Source organism: Ctenopharyngodon idella, chromosome 5, assembly GCF_019924925.1.
Source record: "Ctenopharyngodon idella isolate HZGC_01 chromosome 5, HZGC01, whole genome shotgun sequence".
NCBI lineage: Eukaryota > Metazoa > Chordata > Actinopteri > Cypriniformes > Xenocyprididae > Ctenopharyngodon > Ctenopharyngodon idella.
Genome location: NC_067224.1, coordinates 43,648,559 through 43,671,782, shown reverse-complemented (window position 1 = coordinate 43,671,782; position 23,224 = coordinate 43,648,559). Strand labels below are relative to the sequence as shown.

The following is a 23,224-nucleotide window of genomic DNA, read 5'->3' as shown; positions in this document are numbered from 1 at the left end:
GCCCGCGGATGAGCTGCAGTAAACCCTGCGGGCAGATGGGGAGTCGTGACTGACACGCCTTCAATATTAGAAAAAAGATATAGAAAAGAGATATATATATAAGCTTTGTAAATTATTTGTAAAGTGATTAATAATCACAATAAACATTTCTTCAGCCATATACTTGAGCCCATTAGTCTAAGTGCAGGCGGTTAATGGTTACCTGAAGGAACTTGCTGCATTAATGTGGAGTTAATATGTGGCTCCAGCTGTGTGAATGTATGGGCATGTACAGAGGATCTGACAGTATTAAACTGGCTGTAGTTTCTCTGTCCTGTGTTGAAGGACACTGCAGGTCACTGTAGGATCTCCTGAGGCGCTGCTCTGAAGGACATTGTACGTTCGGCCCGTATGTGGGTGCGTGATGTTGGTTATTAGTCGAGCTCTCGTGCAGATATATGTATATTAAGACAAAACAACATGTGCCGTTCCGCCCCAGATATCTCTGCGTATCGCTGTTTCACGCGTGTTCTCGCTCCGCATCGGGCCCTGGTGATGCCTCTGATCTTTTCAAATATTCCTGCTCCTGAAATATTCAGTAGCAGCGGGAGAGGCTGAACTCAGATGCATTTGTTCTTCATCTCTGTTCCTCCTCGTTCGTCTTTTCTTCTCTCCTCTCTGAGGTTTGATTGTTTCTCGGCGTTACACTGATTGTAATTAGCGATGCCCTGAAATTTCAGCAACCAAAAATAAATTCTTTTTGTTTTCGAACAAAACTGTGACGTTTAATTTCGTGTGACAACGTGGATAAACAACAAGATCTTTTAGTCTGTGCTGTTTTCTGTTGGGAACAAAACTTCACTAAGCATTGTTTGTAACCCGCCTGACGATTAATAAACGCAGTAAGCTTTGTGCTGCTTTGATACACTAAAAAGTTCTGGGTAAAATGGACAAACCGATTAGGTTGTTTTAACCCAGCAATTGTGGTGATTTTAACCCAGCGAATGGGTTGTTTTTACCCAGCGAATGGGGTGTTTTTAACCCAGCGACTGGGGTGGTTTAACCCAGCGACTGGGGTGGTTTTAACCCAGCGACTGGGGTGGTTTTAACCCAGCGACTGGGGTGGTTTTAACCCAGCGACTGGGGTGTTTTTTACCCAGCGAATGGGGTAAATGTTTGCCCAACCTGCTGAGTAGTTTCATTTAACTCAACTATTGTTTAAATACTACTGTATTGCTTAAAATTAACCCAAAGTATGTTGGAAATTAACATTTAGGCTATTAATGTTTAATAAATAAACAATAAATGAAGTTTAATGAATGATAATTAAACAATAAATGTATTAAATTGCTTATTAATAAATGTTCACCTTTTTGTTCACCTTTATTATTGTTGCCTCTAGTAATTATGTGTCTGATTTTTAATTTCAAACATATTTTGGGTTCTTTTTAAGCAAGTAATACAGTAATTTTTAAACAATAATTGAGTTAAATAAAACTACCCAGCAGGTTGGGCAAACATTTAACCCAACCGCTGGGCTTGTCTATTTTCAACCCAGCTTGGGTTGTTTTTAATCCAGCATTTTTTTTAGTGTACATTGGAAATAAATATGACAATAAATATGACATGCATCCACTCTCCATTTACACACAGTAGATACTCTGCAGTTATATTTTGAATACGAGGGACTCGTTGTTTAATAATCTGTTAACCCTGACAAAGCACTTTTCAATGAAGAAAAGAACTTTTTCTCCTCCATTGTGCATGGATATGTGGGAAGAGTAAACCAGAGTTGGAATTCCTGAGCGATCCATGGAAACGAGACTCATTGATGGATGAATGCATGTCTGGAAGTGTTTGAATGTGTTTTAATCTGAATAGCTGTCCTGTAATAATCTCTCAAGTCAATCTAACTCATGCGCTTCCCTCTGGATTACAGTAGATGATGATTGTTTTAATGAATTAAACCAATAGCTGTCCCGTCCAAAAACCTCTTTCAGTAATTTCATTCATGCTCGTGGTTGTTCTGTAACACAGTAGAGAGCTGGAGCTGGGCCGTATGACGTATATGACAGAAATAACCCACTGACGTAAAGCTCCAGTGTTATTTTAGTACTATTTATGTAGTTTTTATTAATATTTTTAATTTTTTATAGCATTTTAATTTGAGTTTAGTTTAACTAAATACTTAAACTTACTCATTTATAAATTATTTCTCATGGTTATTTAAAGATAATACCATTTCGGGTTGCATTTCCAGCAAAAGTAACTATGAATCATGAAGATCCCATTATTGTGATGTAGAATCGCTCTGGTGTGTGTTGTTAATGCATTAGTGCAGCGTCGTCCTGACTCAGTGCTTCGTCTTGTGTTCGTCTACTGTTACTTTAGAACAAACAAATGAGGTAAAGCGAGGGATGGGGGCTAGAATAGAGCGTGACGGAGCAAAAAAACGCAGCGTTCTCAATCAACATGTTCCCAGAGACCACAGAGCCTCCGACAGGCCATTTTTCCACCGAGGGTTCATGCGGCTGTCTTGAAGTGATGAGATGAATGGTATCAGGTTCACCTGACCTCATCTAAAGGTTCATAAACCATTTTTTTTTGACGCAAGAACATTGTGTTTTCTTCAAACAGCCCAAAGGTGATGTTTGGTTATGAGAGATGATAAGCCCAGTGTGACTTCTTATAGGTTTTTGCTGTCTTCTTTTTGTCTAAAAATGTATTTTATACATGTAGGTGAACGTTTCTCGCTACATGAGATTCATGTTTTCACTTTTCCGTTGACTCAATATATATTAATAAATAAAATAAAAATAGAAATTAAATTAAATCATGAAAAATAAATAAAATAAAATATGTACAATGTATGAAATCTGATGGATTTTTTTCATGATTTAATGATTATTTATAACACGACTGTAGTTTTTTTATGTTTTGAATTAGCATTTCTTTTTATATTTTAAGTTTTCGTTTTAATTTTTAGTAATTTTATGTACTTTTATCATTTATTTATTTTTTTTATTTCATTTTGAGTTTTAGTAGTTTTAGGCAACTATTTTATTTATTTATTTATTTATTTATTTATTTATTTATTTTTTGACAAATTTTTCATCTAATATTTATATTTAATTTTATTTCAGCTTTATTTCAATTACAATTTATACTAGTTTCAGTTAACCTGTAAACACTGACTGGAACTGCATTCTTGAAATGCGTTGTCTGAACATTTGGTTTGCGTTGTTAGAATGTTTCTAGCCTCATTGTTCGGGACAGATGCTAAAAATATCCCACTGTCTCCTCCTCCCTTATACTTATATCGTCACTTTTCGTACGTTTGGGTTCTTCTTGAGTTTTCGTCTCAGTTTTGGCGTCAGTCCCTGTCCTATTTCTGTCCTATAACTTGTTTAAGAAGGAGTCTGTGTGTTCTCACTGCAGCCATTTGAAGATCTCTGTGTCACTCTGAGCTTTTTATAGCACGTCTGCAGCCGAGGCTCGTTAGGAGAGTAAAATCTCTTTTCGTTAAGGCCGTCCTGTGTCTGTTTAAGGAGGTTTTGGTTGTTGGACTAAACCACAATGTCTAAACATCTCCGTCTTTTACCAGAATGCAAACACAGCAGAACTGATCCATTGGCTTATTGAAAAAGAAAAGATGTACGTTGAGGACATGATGAATTGCTCATGGGATTCACAGAGTGATGGATTGAAAACTCGAGCCCATCAGGAAGATTGATCTTAAATCTATCACCCGTCTCTCTTTTGTCATTTCTGTTCTGTAATTTATTGCTCTTGTCTGGCGCCTTCAAGCCCGAACATCACCACTATCACTTGAAATTGAAAATAATAAATATGCACACATTCACTCTTGTTTGTCTAATATGTCAAAAATGTAAAAAGCGTCTCTTTTCTCTTCACATTCAGTTATAAATGACATTTAAATGATAGCATATTTTCAATTCAAAATGGAGACATTCCATAAAAAAGTTGAGTAGTTTGCATCACTGTATGTTACTTTGGGTCATTAAACATATCCATCGTAAAACAGTTGTCAAATATTAAATGTTTAGCTACTTATATCTTACCACGCACACACTTTTTCACTGTCAAAACTAAAAGTGTCGCGTTGGAATTCACACTCGTCTTCAGCATAGACTATAAAACATGGACGCAGTGTCTGTGACGTCACCCGTAGGTTTCTGAAGAGCATTTTTGAAGCCCAAAGTGGGCGGAGCCGGCCGTTGTCCATCTTGGCAGCGTGTCACCGTGCGTCAGTCCCAGATGACCAAAAATTGGCAAAGAGGCGGGACGTGGGTGGAGCTTGCTGAAACCACACCTGGCTAGCTCGACGTGACCAAGTTGGCTCAGGCTAAGGAGCTATCTATCTATCTTAGATACTATCTAAAATATTAATAAAGGTAACAAATTATACATCATTTGTCAGTCTGCGGTGTCTGTTTTACGATGTAGATGCTCCAGCAACAGTAATATTGTAATTTGTGTCAGGTGTGCAAATGACAACACGCAAAATCAAAACGGGACTTCATATACCTTTGCAATGAAATAGTGATCGCGAGATGAATCCAGTCCGTCACACTTGGGTAAAATGTCAATGGTAAGCGTCCATTGAAAAACATCCAACAGCATTGGCTATGTAGACCAAAACCACTTTTTGTACCAGGCTGTAAACATGTTTTTTCTGCTGTAAGGTTGGGCATTTGAACATGGGGGGACTTGTCCCCCTCAATGCCCATGATGGTTTACGGCCCTGATTCCACCATTCATGGACTTTGTCTCTTTTTTGTAGCTCAAAGTATGCACAATCAAAGTATGCACACTGGTTCCGGTATACTTGAGCCACGCTACTTGGTGATGCGATTGTCCTGAGCGGTGAATGCTGTGATTTCCCTGTCAAGGGCGTTTCTAGGGGCCGATCACTGGCTCGTTGCCTGCTGACTGCAACCCTCAGAGAGTTTCTGCTGGCTCGACGCCCCAGGGACACAGAAAGAATGGCTTTCCTTTCATCTGGTTAATGGAGAAAGTGCTGGATAATTTACATAGGGTAAAGGGGGGCGGCTGAAGAGCGAAGAGATTTCTTCGGCTAATACAAGAGCTCTGTAGACATTCATTTTTCTTAACTGACAGAACTTTTCCCGTCTGTTCTCCATTTCAGCCAAATATACATATCCAGTGCACTACGTAGGCAGCATGTTAAGACATCAAAGGTGCACTAAATGGTATACTGCATAATTATGCTTTCTTCAAAGATAAGATTTTGCCATCTTTGCATGTATAGTCTCTGGAGATGACAGTCCCATAATGCACTGCAGTGAGCTTGGTGGGAAAAACTCCATCCAAGATGGTGACCGAAGTGATATGTAGCATTTCAGTGAATTGCAGAGAAAATATTCATTTGCACAGGAAAGCAATTTTCCAAGTTGTAAATTAAGATTATTTGAGTAAGAATACAATTTTAGTCTAATTCCATATTTCATGTGTAATTCAATGTTTTACTTAGTTTCTTTGTAATTATTTGTAAAATTTACTAGCAATGTCTGAGAGGAAATTGTAAGTAAATCCTACATGGGTAAAACTTAAAACGCAATCGCTTTTATTATCGTTTGACTAACACTAACTGTAATATTTATGGGTTCTGAGAGAAACTGGCCTGTGTGAGTTTGTATTTTGACTAACTGCTCGTCATGTAACTCGTTCAACTGACTTTGTCTATTTAAAAGCCATCACCCCGTCTCTTCTTTAGCCACCTCACGCTAATGAGGATATACAGCACAGAATTAGCAGGCAGACGGTCACTAATTATATTAGCTTTTGACACTAGTGCAAACTGTACTTTGATAGCTTGCAAACAAAGAGCAACGATGTGGGGCGTTTTTCTTGTGTAGTAGGTAAATATGACATAAATCAAGTCTATTTATTTATTTACTTTTTTTTTTTTTTTTTTTTTTTTAATCTTCATCTCTGTTTTTGGTCCTTTAGCAGTTTTCATTACTTTTCCAGCTCAGTCGAAGCAGAATCTCTCGTCGGCATCTGATCCACGTGCACACGCAGGTTTCCTGTCTCACTGGAGGCAGATTTTCTGTGTCATCCTGATTTTTGCAGAAATGCACAGATGGAATCTGCATATCAAACCATTTCTGAGTTGCCAGCAGTTCTGCTTCTGTTTCGCCCTCTTTTTTTTAAACTCTTCTGTCGCTCTTTTTACTCATTGTGTCCCAGTTGTGAACTGCCTGTAAATGGATAGATAGACTGATAGAACGATGGATGGATGGATGGAAGGATGGACGGATGGATGGAATGATGGATTGATGGATGAATGGGTGGAATGATGGATGGAATGGGATGGAATGATAGACAGATGGATGGAATGGAATTGGATGGATGGATGAATGGATGAAAAGATGGATATACAGATGGATGGAATGATAGACAGACAGACAGATGAATGGAATGGAGGATGGATGGATGGATGGAAAGGCGGATATACAGATGGATGGATGAAATGATAGATGGATGGATGGATGGATGGAATGATAGATAGATGGATGGAATGGAATTGGATGGATGGATGGATGGAATGATGGATGGAATGATGGATGGATGGAATGGAATGGAATGGAATGCAGATGGATGGATGGAAAGGCGGATATACAGAAGGATGGATGGATGGAATGATAGACGGATGGATGGATGGATGGATAGCCGGATGGATGGATGGATAGATGGAATGGAATGATAGACAGATAGATGGAAGGAATTAGATGGAGGGATGGATGGAAAGACGGATATACAAGAAGGATGGATGGATGGAATGATAGACAGATGGATGGAATGGAGGATGGATGGATGGATAGATGGAAAGGCGGATACACGGATGGATGGAATGATAGATGGAATGATGGATGGATGGATGGATAGTCGGATGGATGGATGGATTGATAGATGGATGGAATGATGGATGGATGGATGGATTGATAGATGGATGGAATGGAATGATAGACAGACAGATGGATGAATGGAGAATGGAATGATAGATGGATGAATGGACAAATAGATAGATAAAATGTTTAATATGAGATTCAATCATAATCTTGTGTAATTGCAATTAAAAAAGTAAAAAGTAAAACAGCTCTAAAGAATTTTGTTTTGTTTTTTTTCCCGTTTTGAATCATCATTATAGATGTAAACACATGCAGAAATAAAGTCAGATGACTCATGGCGGTTCAGTAGATGCCAGTGTTCTCGTGTGAGCGTCATGACCTGTGTCTTCATGACAACTATCAAAGAGTGCTGCCATAGCAACATGCCACCGTCTGCCCCGTGGAATTGTGGGAGTAAACCCATGGGGATTCTGGGAGTGTGGCGTGTCTCATGCAGCTGTGTGAGCAGCGATTCACGTTCAGCAGGAGCGAGGAGTAGAAGGTTTTCATGTTTTTTCTAAATGTGCATTTAAATTAACTTGATACTTTCTCATTCTTTAATTATAAAATGCTCCGGAGAATCATAATGACGTAAGATGATCAAAAATCTTATGAGCAAAACCTCTGCCTTGTTTACTCTGCAAAGATAAATGTTACATTTTAAATGCTTCTAGATTCTGCTTGTTGTTATTTTGTAACATTCTGAAACTGTAGCAGCTGAAGTTCTACAATGATGCGTTAAATGATCATTTTTGCGTGCAGCTCCTCCTCTTCCTCTGTCTCGTCTGACGGGTGTTGGCATCTTCTGTCGCTCTGTTCTTCTGTGACGACACACGGCTGAGCAGAAACGTCCTCAGTCACCTTCATACTGGCATCGTTCAGTGTGCCAGAGCAATAGTTCACACAGCGTATGCAGTCATGTGACCGCTGTGTGTGAGGAACAGACCCGCATTCATGTGCTGTAGGTTAGACTGTCAGGTGATAGTGATTTGTCTAAATATTGAATTATGATGTTGATGATACTTATGGTTCAGATGGGTTACAGCATTTTATGGCTTTGTGACATGCAAATACTCATAATACTTATTTTTTTTAATGAAATTAATAGTTTTATTCAAAGATGCATTAAATTGATGAAAAGTGACAGTGAAGACATTAATAGTGTTACAAAACATTCTACTTCAACACTGATAATAATCATAAATGTTTCTTGATCATCAAATCATCATATTAGAATGATTTCTGAAGGATCATGTGATTCTGAAGACTGATGCTGAAAATTCAGCTTTGATCACAGAAATAAATTATATTTTAATATATATTGACATAGAAAACAGCTGTTTTAAATTGTAAAAATATTTCAGAATTTTACAGTTTTTTTTTTTTCTGTATTTTTGATCAAATAAACGCAGCCTTGGTGAGCAGAAGAGACTCCTTTGAATGGCATCATAGTATTGCCACAGTGTTTTTCTTTAAATCGATATTTCTAAATATGTGTCTGAAAATCTCATGAACTGAAGTTTATTTCAGCATTTGTTTGATGTTGCGTATAAATATTCTCTGTTCATTCTATAGGGAATGCTAGGATTTATCCGAATATTTGAGATGTGGGCGACCAAATATCAAAGTCATAATGAAATCAAAATTGACTTCTTGTTTTTTTTTATGGAATATTGCATCATTACAAATAATTAATCCGTGCACATCATTATTTTAGTTTAAATTCATGTTCCTTGTAATCTTGAATCAGAATAACTTCTCCATCTTGCAGCATCTCTTCTCTGATGATGAGGGCGGAGCAACCTGTCACTCACATGAGATCCACCAATAGCAAACTACAACCATCCAATCAATTCCCCACAGACAAAATCAAGCTCCGCCCTACATTTGTTCTTGTTCGTGAAGCGTTTCACTCGGATATACGGCACAATAGAGCAACTTCAATTTAATGCCGACTTTAAACGTTTAAGTATTGGTTACTAAAACTGTTGTGTGTGATGTTTAAAGACCTGTCCAGTCTGTCTCTCAGTTGTTTGTTTTGATAATATCTGGGGTGTGTGTGTGTGTGTGTGTGTGTTTTATGGCACAGCTGGCTCGGCTGCTGTTGTGCCAGTCGGGTTACAATTTAGAGACTCTTACACACACACGCACATACACACACACACACACACACACACACACACACACACACACACATACACACACACTTACAAAGGTGTCCTCTGTCCATCTGGCTGTGTTAGACAGGGTGTGTGACTGCGGGACGTCGTAGACGGAGTGTCTGGGTCATTCGCTCTTTGTCTCTCCCTACTGATAACACAAAAGACACACTCCTAAACCTTCGCCAGAAACATGCAATCATGCTTCAGCAACAAGGTACGAAAGATGTGACTTCACTGCTATACTCGAGTGTAATTTTGAGGCATCTGTACTTGTCTTGTACTTTTACTCAGTTGAAAATAATGCTTTTTACTCCCATTACAATTTCATGTAGACTTCAACGTACAAAGTATATGTCATGTGACTTCAATTATTTAACATTAAAAATAGCATTTTTCTTTATCCTAATGTGGCTTTGAAAGACACGGGTGATTAAATGGCAGAACATTAATTTTTTTTAGTGTACTATTCCCATCATTTGAAGTGTTTTTTTATAATAACATCGCTGTAGAAGGATGAACTTGAGTCCAGTGTAAACGCAGTTCATGATTATTAGTCTAAAAATCACTATATTCAAATGTCAAACCACTGTAAATATCATCTGCTGAAACTATTCAGGGGTGCGTTTCCCAAAGCGAACTATGGTCGCAAGTTCCGTCGTTACCAATAGAGTTCAATGGGACTTATGACCATAGTTGGCTAACGATGCTTTCGGGAAACGCACCCCAGGATATTGGTTTACATAGTCAGAACAGTGCCGTTTTTGACAGGATTCGTTACAAAAAATTTGGCCTCAAATACTAAAATGAGAAAATCTCTAATACCTCTTGTTTTCAAAAGTCAATTTTACAACTTTAAAATACAATTAAATGTAGATACTTTTTATGTTTTGGGTACTTTTAATTGAATAAAATGCATTACAGTATCCGTACTTCAACTTAAGTACAATTTCTCAGTACTTTTTACACCCTGGAAATGACATTCAAATTATGATTATAGTCAGGGCTAAATGGCTTTTTAATATATGTAAGGCGTATAATGTGTTAAGTTATTTTAGTCTTTCCTCGTTTGACATATTAAATAGATTTCATCCCAGTTCAAATTAATTTAGTAACCGTTTTTGTTACAAAGTTTCACTTGGTCTTTTCGCAGCCGTTGTGCGATCTGACCTTTGACCTCGGGTCGCTGCTGTGATCGTACTTTACGTATTTTCTCGGTGACCACTTTTGCATGAAAATACTTTCTTAAATAAGGGTTCCTGGTTCTGATGTGTGTGAAACATTCACCCGCATTTGGCTGCAAACTTTAACATGTCCTGTGTGGCAATTTATGCCCAAACCGCTGCATGAAGAAGTGGAAAGAAATGATGAAACGTGCAGATCACTGCGTTAACCTGCGTTTCTCAATCATCAGACTGTACAGATACTTTTCACACAGTAATATGACATCTGGACCGTTGCTAATGTGTTCTGGAAACAGTCTTGTTTTAATAGTTGGTGTGTGTGTGTGTGTGTGTGTGTGTGTGTCAGGCAGTTGGTTTATTTCTTCAGCCACGTCTGATGCCAGTTGCAGGTCTTTCACCTCGTCCTGTGATGTGAACGGCGGCTCAAGGTCCCTTTAGATCAATGTTTAATCCTCTACGTGATGCCGCTGAACACGTACTTCTGCCATGACCGATTTCTGAAGCTCCGAAACTCTGTCCTGCGGAGAATATTGTGTGAAAGGACGGTTTAGTCCAAGGACACGCTTGTAATTCTACAGTTAAACTCATTTATTGTAACAGTTTTTATTAAAAATGTAATTTTGTTTCATGTAATTTTTCTATTATATTTTTGCAATTGTAAATTCTTATTTTCAAAATAAAGTTTTAATAATAATAATAAATACATTTTAAATAAAACTGTATAATAATTAAGTATAGTATGTTTTTATTATTATTATATTATTATTATTATTATATGTAATAATAATAACAATAATAATAGTTATTGTTTTATAGTCCTATTGATAAATAATCATTTATATTTTTTATTATAATTTTACAATTAATTTCTTACAAGTAATTTCTTATTTTCAAAACAGTTTTAATAACAATAAAAATAACATCATTAATAATTGTATAATAATAGTAATAAATGATAATGATTATATGTAGTAATAATACTTATATTATTATAATAATTATAATATATTTTATGTAGTAATAACAATAATAGTTATTATTTTTAATATATATATATTTTTTACAAATAATTTCTTACAAGTAATTTCTTATTTGCAAAATAGTTTTAATAAGAATAATAAATAACAATATTATTATTAATAACTGTATAATAAGAATAATAGTATGATAAATGATAATAGATAATTATTATAGATAATAGATGATTATTATATGTAATAATACTTATTACAGTTGTTGTTGTTATTTTATTTAATAATAGTAAATAGTACTAATAATAGTTATTTTATAGTTCTATTGATAAATCATTTTTTTTGTGTATCCGTACAGACAAGCATAGTAAATCTGGAGCTCTCTTTTAATTCGAAATTGCAATCTTTACTAGAAAAGTCAATTTTCTTCTCAAATCATTCAGCTCTAGTGCATGTCACATGAACAATCATTCAGTAATTGCTCATAACTCATGCTGATATGCAGTGAATATGGTTGATGTTGATGTTTTTCTCTGATGACAGCTGTTATGCTTGTCTGTCATCTCTTGCTAATAGCTGATTTGTCCTGCACACGCTCCGTCAGTCAGGAGTCTCAGGCTGATTGTGTTTTCTGACCGGAGCAGAACAGATACGTCACTGCTGTAAATGTCACTCAACAGATGGGAGACACAGGTTTCCACTGTCCATGTGTGTGCACGAGGAAGTTAGACACAGTTAATGTACATTCTACAGCAGGATATATGTGATTCGGCCTCAGAATTTGGCAGAAGCAAATTGGTTTATGGTTGCCAAGAACAACTGAAGATTCCGATGATTGAAGTTCAAAGTCAAACATGGCTCGTCCAATCAGAATTCTGATTCGGAACTGTCTTGTTTTATGAAGTTCATGTGCAATAATGTGTGTGTTGTGTGTGTGTGTTCACAGGGTGAGGAGGGACCGCCCAGCCTGGAGTACATTCAGGCCCGGGACCTGTTCCCCCAGAAAGAGCTGGTCAAAGAAGACGATGCTCTACAGGTCAGTTTCACTCGCCAGACCGATAATATCCACTTTTCACCTCATGTCCTTTTCTAAATGTTTAATGATTAATAATAATAATTTTATAATAATAATAATAATAAAGGTATAATAATGAATAATAATAATAATAATAATAATAATAATATGATCTTAGTAAGTGGGTCAACACACCTCAGACTACAAAGGAAATATCAGTGAAATGAAATGAATTGGGGAGATGGTGGGTAACAGATGAGAAGGTGAAAAGAGCGAAATTAATCAAAAGGACGGAGCAATGACTTGATACAGCAGGGACAACCAGAGACCAGACGCAGGAACAAGAGCGGGAGAACTTGACATTGACTCTCATTCAATGACTTTGCATAAAACTATGAGTCTAAATGCAGCACTTAAAGTCCAGATGAAGGACTCTTAATATATGTTCCTGGTCTTACTGTGATCGGTTCATCAGTGCACATTATTTTAAGGTTGATGTTTGTCCGTGTAAAACTGGCCACCATGATGTTGGAGTGTTGTGAGGAAAACAATCCCTTAGACTTGGGATTAGATACCTTTTGAACCAGCAAGCACCCTAGCAACCATCAAATTACCCTAGCAACAGCATTGCAATCACCCATAACACCATAGCATTGTGGTGATGAGTTTTGCACATCTTACAGTACACTTACTGTACCTAGAGTAACATGCTCAAAAGCACAAGCGTGAGACTTTTATGTTTATTTTATTTTTTATTAGTTTATTTTATTTTAAATTTTTTTTTTTTTTTAATCTAATTTTTTTTTTAATCAAAACCACAATGGTGGAACTTTTATATTTTTATTACACTTCATTTTTATTTATTTTAATATTTATTATACTTTTCAAACCAATTTTTTTCAGTAACATGCTTAAAAGCACAATGGTGGGACTTTTATTTTTATTTTTTTTATTAAATTTTATATTATTTTGTTTTATTTTTTATTTTAATATTTATTTACTTATTTATTTATTTATCAAACCAGTTTTTTCCCCAATAATGTCCTCAAAAGCATAATGGTGAGACTTTATATTTTATATATTTTTTTATTTTTTGTATTTGTTTGTTTTAATATTATTTTATTTCAGTATTTATTTTTTGTATTATTGTTTCTTTTATTAAAACCATTTTTTAATGCTCAAACGCACAATGGTGGGACTTTTATATTTTTATTAAATTTTATATTGTATTTTTATTTTATTTTAATTTTTTATTTTAATATTTATTTTTTATATATATATATATATATTTTTAATCACACCAGTTTTTTCCACAGTAATGTGCTCAAAAGCACAATGGTGGGACTTTTATATTTTATATTATATTATTTTTATTTTTTATTTTTTTAATTATTATTATTATTATTATTTTTTTTTTTTTTCTATTATTATTATTATTATTTTTATTATTTAATAAAACCAGTACCTCATTACACATGTGTAAATGGCACATAACCTTCCAAAATATGTTACAGTTTTGAGTTTGTTTTTTTGTTTTGTTTTTTTGTTTTTTTTTACCGAATATCTTGGGTCAAATGGAAGCAGCTCCCAGCTTGTCTGACACACTTTCTTATTTTCGTTGTTCCTGCAGGAGGGAGTGGATTGTGCTGTCCTGGTTAATATCCCCAGATACACAAATCATTTATGATTCACTGTATGTGCAGTGCTTAGTGCCTCCCCAGTGATTTATACATGAATATAACAATACTTGAATGTTCAGTATCTGCATTACAGTTCGTTAAAATCCCATTTGTATCTGGATCTTGGTGGATCAGTTTTGGTGATCTAGATGCATTTAAAAAGAGAATGAAAATTATCCCACATGTTTCTGTATTTGGTGACATTACGGTCTCACATGCAGTTCTGCATGATTTTTAAGCGGGTTTAAGTATTTGTCCTTAAAGATGATCACATGCATCCAGTTGCATTGGGATGCAGATGTAAAGATGTGCACGTCGTTGTTAAATGTGAAGGGATCCTGATAATGATGCCATGAATCTGTGCTCATAAATTTTGTACAATGACTGTTTTCACCAAAAGATAAAATACGGCTGTCACTAATGCAAGCGCGCTGGGGTTCGAGTCTGATTTTGAGTCACACATCCTTCCGTCTTTGTTTATTTGGACCACATGTGATGTGTATTTGGAGTCGCGCTCGTGCTGCGTTGAGTTCTCCGTTGCGTGTGTTGTCAGACTCTCTCTGTGAAGATCCGCGGTAGAAGTCGTTCTCCGAGTGCTCACCTGATCCCTTTGAAGCAGCGCTGCTTTCATGGCTCGTAGTGTGTCACTCGGTTGGCACGCAGCTCCATGAAATATGGATGCAGTTTCCCATAGATCAGCATTACAGCAGCAGAATGCACCAGCGCTTAGACACCATGATGCTTTATTTCTCTGTACACATTCTCCATGTTCCTAGCATTTTATTTTTTTTCTAAAGTTCACTTGTGGACACTGGAGTACAAATATAAAATTGCCTATAAATATCTTTTAAATATGGCTGGTGTAAATCTGAGGACAATGACTCCATTCTGCTGTGGGTTCGCAGTAATTCCTGAAAGATGGATGTGATATGACTGTATATATTCTCCTGACATGCTGTTATCAGTCACTTGGACGTTTATTATCTTGCAGGTCGAGACACACACACACACACACACACACACACACACACACACACACACACACACACACACACACACACACACACACACACAGAGCACACATACTCATAACCTTAATAATAGAGTGCAAGTCTTGATTTCATTCATAAAGGTTTGATTAAAAGTATCGAGTTATTAATATGTAGGCTCTAGACATTATGGCAGCTCTTGAAGGAAAGTAATTTCAGAGAGCAAGTTATTATATTTTGATGAAAGATGGAATAACAGGCACTAAGCATGTGATTTGATTTTATGTGCATTTATATCTTTAAAGGGGTGGTTAATTATGATTTCACTTTTTTAACTTTAGTTAGTGTGTAATGTTGCTGTTTGAGCATAAACAACATCTGCAAAGTTAAGACGCTCAAAGTTTGAACAATGTAAGGCTGAACACAGTTACTGACAATCCTCATTTTGGCTGTGTGAGATTCTCCAGCTTTGTTGTTGTTGAGCATCCGAAGCGTGAGCTGTTAAAGCTCCGCCCTCTTCTGGAAAGGGGGCCGGGAGCAGCAGCTCATTTGCATTTAAAGGGACACACACAAAAACTATGTGTAGTTTAAATAGGGGCAAATTTGACAAGCTATAATAAATGATCTGTGGGGTATTTTGAGCTGAAACTTCACAGACACATTCTGGAGACACCAGAGACTTATATTACATATTGTGAAAGGGGCATAATAGGCCCCCTTTTATGGTTTTTTTTTTTTTTTTTTTTTTTTTTCTTTACTCCACTTTCATGTCTGTATTAGCATACATCACATTTGTACGTCTTACCCAGATGTCTTTCTAGGCAAGGTCATCTTTCGCCGTCTTTGTCCCCCAAGTAGGACAGACTCGGTGACGGTACCGGCTGTGCAGACGTGTAGAGAGACGGAGTAACAGTAGGAAGTTGATGAGTAAGATCTCATGTGGACGTGCTGTTTTTGGCCTCCACATTACAGACTGAATCATACAGCGCTGAGTGTGAGACGGCTTCACAATCCCTAGAAAGGAAGCAGTCAAGGGTAGACAGAAGACACGTTTGTGCATGATCGTGTGCACGCTTTGGCTGTGTTAAAGTCAGCATGAAATGCTGGTCACAAACCATTTTGCTTTGTACTGTAATGTGTTTTTGAGTGAAATAGAATATTTCATGGGAAAATGTAGAGCATGATTCAGCCGAAAAGTTACACATTGCTCATGATGTACCTTAACTATATCATATGATGTAAATATTAGACAAAAACTCAAACGGGGCGTATCTTGAATTTTAGGGTCATTCTAACTGTAATTCTATAGGCTCCATCACGCAGTGAGTTGTTGCCGTACTTCATATTTGTCACCAATCAACTGTATGAAATGACAGATGGCCAATGTAGGTCTGGGGTGGGGCAAGTGTGTTAAATGCGTTTTTTAACACATTATTTTTTCAGTTAAATCAACAGCCCTAATATAAATATATACAAAAACACGCTGTTTTTGTGTGTGTCCCTTTAAATGCAAATGAGCTGCTGCTTCCGGGCCCCCTTTCCAGAAGAGGGCGGAGCTTTAACAGCTCACGCTTCGGTTGCTCAACAACAACAAAGCTGGAGAATCTCACGCAGCCAAAATGAGGATTGTCAGTAACGGTGTTCAGCCTTACATTGTTCAAACCGGAGTCGACACTGATGGAGAGACTCAGGAAGAAGTTACAACTTTTAGAATGAAACTGGACGTTTCTGAATGGTTAGTGGATAAATTTATGTAGTTGCTGTGGAGTTGATTCAGCCCAACATGGCCTCACCCCCTTTGTTGTGTGTTCTCGGGGGCGGGATTTATGTAAATTTTGGGGTTTGTGATGTCACTAACCCAGGAAGAAGCTCGTTGTAGTCCCTAACAGCCATTTGTTGTAGTCTTTAAAAAGCGATTTCTGTAAAAGAAAATATCTCACTTTGCATTGAACTTGGAGCGTCGTAACTTTGCAGATGTTGTTTATGATCAAACAGCAACATTACACACTAACTAAAGTTAAAAAAGTCAAGTCATAATCAGGGACCCCTTTAAACACATTGCAATTCTGTTTTGGACAGAAATCACACACTTTATGCCTAATGCAGTATATGCCTTCAGAAAAAGCTGGAAAGACAAACGTTGCCTTGTTAACTTTGTAGTAAGAACCTCTTAAATACAGCCTGAACCACTCCAGTGTTTGGAGTTTGAAGGTTTTTAATGTCCTGTTTACTGAGAGCTCAGTGCAGGGCATTGACTGGGCAACCACACAAGCCGCTGGCACAGATGGCATTATGGGAAAGGAAAATTGGAAGCAGAGGTGATGCAAAGCTACAGAAAAACAGCTTCTCTTAGTTCAAACTTCAGAAGCTGAGAGAACCACATTCAAACCACAACAGACAAACGGATTTAGATGTGTAGAATAAAAACAAACCAACAAAGAGATATGAATTTCTGTGCCAACCTTTCTGTCCTATAACTGTGTTCAATGCCATATTGTTGTCTTTGTCTCTCCAGGTCCCGTTCCCTGTCCTGCAGGGCGAGTGGGTGGAGTTTCTGGGTCGAGCGGACGATGCCATCATCGCCATCTCCAACTACAGACTTCACATCAAATTCAAAGACTCCATCATCAACGTAAGAGCGCCGACAACACAAATGAAAGAGTTCAGCTCACTGAATCACAGTTCAAACTCTGCTGCAGCTCCTTTCATAGTCGTCCAGCTGTTGAAGTCTTTGTTTTGCCTGCTGAGGGGCGCGTCTCCTCTTATCTCAGTAAAAGAGCCGTTCTCTGGGCACTGGTTTGATTTCTCCAGCCTTTGACCTCAGAGCTCTGGGAGGTCTGAACAGAGACTGAGCTCATGTTGGCACACAGGCCTCTTTTTTTTTCTCTTTCTTTCCACCCACAACCTCCCTTGGCTTCGAGCAGGAAAACTGCTGCTGCTGTCATCGCTGTTCTGACTTGAGTGAAGTTGAAGTTTAGAGTAGTTGTGTAGTTTAGCTGCCGTGTTCAAGAAAACTGTTTTGAAACAGCCGTATTTTTCCTGTTTTGTTTGGCGCTGTTAGCAGAGCAGTAGTTATGACGTTTTGATAAATTAGTTGGCTTAGCATTTGCTTCAGTTATTTTTTTAATGCCTAATTATGCTTGTTAAAATTGTAGGAGCTACTGTTACCTTCACTGTTCATATTATTGCTCTATCATATTTTATATTTAATAGCACAGCGTGCACTCACTCTCTTTCTTTACCATCCGTTAGCATTATTAATGTCTTGATTTACTTTCTATGCTATTGCCATATCCAAGTGCTTAACAAATTTATTAGAGCGCCACCCAATGTAAGGTTTGCTGCTCTAAACGAACAGTATTGGTGATTAACAAATCATTTTTTTTGTTTCTGTAATGGTTAATCCACCAGTGTGTGTAAGCTCTTTAGTCACAGTAGTGTTTCTAATGCTACAATATAATTATTGTTGGGATTTAATGGATTTAAAGATAGATCGCACAAAAGTTTCATCAAAAGCAAGTGTTTGGGAACAACTAGAAACTATTTGGAAGTCAGTAACAACAGAGACTGTGGACAAGTACATAAAAACAATGCTAGTAAGAATACAAGCTGTTATCGAGGCCATACAAAATAAAAATAAAATATATTTTTTGGTTATTATGTGTGAAAAAAAGACTATTTGTTTCAGTTTATTTGCCTAATAAGTGACAATAAATGTTTTAGTTTTAGTAAAAAGTTTTTGACACATTTCTAAAATATTTGTTTTCGCTTTATTATGACATACGAGTAAAAATCGGCGTTGGTGAGTGAATGAAACGGTGTCAGTCGCCAGTTTAACAATTTTTTTGAATTCTAACAATCCAATGTTGTGACGACATGAACGTGAACAAACGTGACCTGAAAGCCACGTCTCTCAAATAGCGTGCGAAGTTGAGCTCTCTTTCATGCCTTCCTGCGCTTCAGTGGACAAATTCACTCAAAATTATGTCAAAAAAATGCCTGTTTTGGCGAGTATGCTAGTAAACATAGTCGGTTATGTCTTAAGTGAATGCAAACACAAAACGCATGATCCGTGTGTGCATTTGGTCTTAAAGTGACAGCATACTAATAATTTTGGGAGTCATAACTTGTGTTATGGCTGGTAAAAAATATTTTTGGCAGGTAAATTTTCTTAAGTGGATGGAAAAAAATATATAATTCAAGTATATAAATACAAAAACTTTATACATATATAAAAAAATACATGCATACTATAATATTATTTATTTTATTTTATTTTTTTTAAAACATGAGTGACGATGTGTGACTGCTATAACTGGACACTGTAGTCGTCAGCAGTGATTTGTTGATGTCTGTCGGTATAAACGCATCTTCAGCGTGAGGAGAAAAGCCTCTTATCTCGTACGTGTGTTCAAACGCTGCCGTGAGTGACCCCGTCTGCGCCCTGCACTATTTCTGTGTCGACTCTTCATGTCTGAAGGACAGGCATTTTTAGAGTTCTTTGACCTGTTGTTCCTTCTGGATGTTTGTTAAATTGTCTGTTAGTGTCTGCGGTCTGACCGTCACTCATCCTGCTGATCATGTACAGTTTCTCCTGCGGTTCAAAAGCCCGTCTGCCCTCGTCGACTCGCGTTCACCGGAGCACTCGGATCAACTTGCTGATAATCGTCATGTCGCTCTGACAGTATTTGATCCTTTAACACGTATGAGGTTCATTCTGATCACATACACGTCCATATTTTCTACAAAAAAAAGAGGGATGAGACGAAATATTGTCATAATCTGCATTATGTTAACAGTATGTTCATTTAAGCATGATACTGCCCAGAATCATTTGCACTTAGAGCATCATGTGACCCTGAGATTTAAGGCTCTTTTTAACAATTCTTTATACACAACTTCAGCAACTTTTCTCTCTCTCTCTCTGTCTTTGTACATTTTTCATACCCTTCCATTTATATCCTCCTCTTTGTTTGCTCGTTTTGCTGAGTCACCTTTTCATCTCCCTCTTTTTTTTTCCCCCACCCTCTCTTCCTCTTCCTGTCCTCCTCCTCATCCCTGTGTCGGTGTCTGTGCTGGTGTTGTAGATGTATCCTGGTGTGGACAGTGAGATTTCTGTGAGTAATCTGCACCCTCACCTCTGACCTCTTCATCCCTACATTTCATGTCTTTGTTTCCCCCGTTACTGTTTGTTTTGATGTTTCTCTTAGTTTCTCACATTGATGCAGTCTGGATATTAGGATTCAAGCTATATATTATATTATATTTTATTACGTTATATAATATTATTAACAGGGCAGACAATGTTATAATAAATTAAGACTAACTTTTGAGACTATTAACGCCTTTTATGTCATTATATTATAGTGTGCAGTAAATATATTTCAACGATTTTAAAAAAGACGTCTCTTCTGCTCACCAAGGCTGCATTTATTTAATCAAAAATACACAGAAAACAGTAATATTGTGAAAAATTATAATAATTTAAAAGAACTGTTTTCTATGTGAATATATTTTAAAATGAAATTTATTCCTGTGATCAAAGCTGAATTTTCAGCATCATTACTCCAGTCTTCAGTGTCACATGATCCTTCAGAAATCATTCGAATATGCTGATTAATTGTGTATATGTAATATATAATATAATATAATATAATATAATATAAAATATTATGTAATTATATTATAAATAAAGTATATATTATATAACTATGAAAGCTTTAATTCTACTTGTTTTGTTCTGCATCTGATGGGCAAGAGTTACTTTTAAAACGGTTTGTTACATTGTTGCAGGTTGAGAATTACATTTGTTACATTGTTGCATGTGTATGTAGTTTGATGCTCATGATTGGTTGATGCAGTCATGTGATGGAGTCTTCTGCTCTCTGATTGGCTGATTGTGTGTGTGTGCAGGTTCCTCTGAGGCTCATTGAGGGCGTTGAGAGCAGAGATATGTTCCAGCTACACATCATCTGCAAAGACTCTAAAGTAGTGAGGTAATACACACACACACACACACACACACACACACACACACACACACACACACAGAGTCGGTTAGTCTTTGACCTTTGACTTCCTCCTGCTGCTCACTGCAGGTCATTGAACTAATTGGTTCTTTTTAATCTGACCTCCATCTTTCATCTTATCACATTTGTGTCGTTTCGCTGAAGATTGTCTGTTGCATAGAGTAGATCAGATTCCTCACATCAGACAGGACATACTGTAATACACACACTCAGACACACACACTCTCTCTCTCACACACACCCACACGCACTCTCTCTCTCACACACACCCACACTCTCTCAGACACACACACACACGCACTCTTTCTCTCACACACACACTCAGACACACACTCTCTCTCTCACACTCACCCACGCTCTCTGACACACACACGCACTCTCTCTCTCACACACACAGACACTCACTCACTCTCTCTCACACACACAGACACTCACTCACTCTCTCACACACACTCACACTCAGACACGCACTCTCTCACACACACACACACGCACTCTCACTCTCTCTCTCACACACACACACTCTGATACTCACACTCAGACACACAGACTCACACTTAGACACACTCTCACACACTCTCTGTCACACACACACGCAGACACACACACACACACACACACTCTCTCTTTCTCTCTCTCTCTCTCTCTTTCTTTCTTTCACACACTGACACTGACACTCAGACACACACTCTCTCACACACACTCTCTCACTCACACTCAGACACACACTCTCTCACACACTTCTCTCTCACTTACACATACACAAACACACACAGACTCTCACACATGCACACTGACACACACACACACACACACACACACACACTCACTGACACACTCTCACACACACACACACACACCTGGTCAGGGGTGTGAAATAAGGAAAATGTAGTTCTTTTTTAAGGTCAGAAGTTGTATCTGTTAACATTAGTTAATGCACTGTGAACTAACATAAATATGAAAAGTAAGTGACATTAACAAAGGTTAATGAAGGCTGTGATTAATATATTACTCATTGTTACTTCATGTTAATGCATTAACTAATGTTATCAAATGACACCTTATTGTAAAGTGTTATTGTCCCTCTCAGCTTTCAGTATGCTGCACATGTTTCTGTCTCTCACGAGAGGAATCCGCTGTAATCCGTGTTGTTTTGCGTGTCAGGTGTCATTTCTCGACGTTCAAGCAGTGCGAGGAGTGGCTGAAGCGCTTGAACAGAGCGATCGCTCATCCCGCCCGTCTGGAGGAGCTGTTTGCGCTGGCGTACCACGCCTGGTGTTTAGGAGGAAACACAGACGATGAAGACCAGCACCTGCACCTGTGCAGACCAGGTACACACACCTGTGCTATCTCAGTGTCGTTGAGATGCTGCTGTAGTTTTACATTTCAGGTTTTAACTGTAGTAACCCTGACACAGGCGGCATTAAACGCACATCCTCATTTCTAGATAAACTTTATAAAATGTCATTTAATCCAGACTTGCATTCAGAAACCGTGTCGTTGGTTTCTCTCAGGTGATCATGTGCGGCACAGGATGGAGGTGGAGGTGAAGCGGATGGGTTTTGACATGCAAAACGCCTGGAGAGTGTCTGATATCAACAGCAACTACAAGTAAGATTGAAGTGTGGTGATGTAACTTCCTGAAACGCCTCCATTGTAGTCTTGAGTTTTCTTCCGGGAACAAACACGTCACAATATTCCCCATTTAAATAATTCCCATCCAAAATAAAGGGGCGGGGCCTGGTTGAGTTAGTTAGTAGTGTGTTGAAACTGGCGGTTATGGAAAGGGGCGGGACATTTCCCAAACACACTCAAAGCACTTGACCCATCAAAACACACTGCTCCAGCCGACCAATCAGAGCACATTGTGCTTTTCAGAAGGAGGGGCTTCATAGAGACAGGAACTAAACAAAGCGTTACTGACAGACTGGGAAGAGAGGAGCTGCAACAATGGAGAATAGGAGGAAAATAATGAACATTCAAGCAGGAAAACCTGTTCTAGTAGAGCACAAAAACAGCATCAGATTTCAGATGTTCATAAAACAACCTGATTGTGTTTTGCTGTAAGTGTAGGTTATGGTATAGCAAAAATCATTCATTTTGTGTACAATGTAACATGTCCTCACTGATGCAGCCGGTGGGAGACGTGCTGTGAGATGGATAATTAAAGCCAACCTGAACCTGCTGCGTCACATGAGTCACATCAGACAGACTCGTGTGTGTGTGTAAGGTCGGTCATTGAGGATGTCAGGAAATAATTGGACTGAGTTTTGTCATTTGAGGG

General features: G+C 37.6%; 1 protein-coding gene across 16 annotated transcripts in view; it reads left to right on the top strand.

Moving 5' to 3' along the window:
• The window catches only part of mtmr4 (myotubularin related protein 4), a 67,393-nt gene that overhangs the window by 26,774 nt on the left and 17,395 nt on the right, over positions 1-23,224 (top strand). For 7 of the 16 annotated variants that reach the window (XM_051894574.1, XM_051894578.1, XM_051894575.1 and 4 more), the window contains 6 exons: positions 12,175-12,264; positions 17,427-17,543; positions 19,999-20,028; positions 20,825-20,907; positions 22,105-22,271; positions 22,455-22,551. In XM_051894574.1, the coding sequence (XP_051750534.1) occupies positions 12,175-12,264; positions 17,427-17,543; positions 19,999-20,028; positions 20,825-20,907; positions 22,105-22,271; positions 22,455-22,551 (584 nt within the window). Of the gene's footprint in view, positions 1-9,157; positions 9,291-12,174; positions 12,265-17,426; positions 17,544-19,998; positions 20,029-20,824; positions 20,908-22,104; positions 22,272-22,454; positions 22,552-23,224 lie in introns of all 16 variants that reach the window. The other 9 variants (XM_051894567.1, XM_051894569.1, XM_051894572.1 and 6 more) reach the window with 2 other exon arrangements.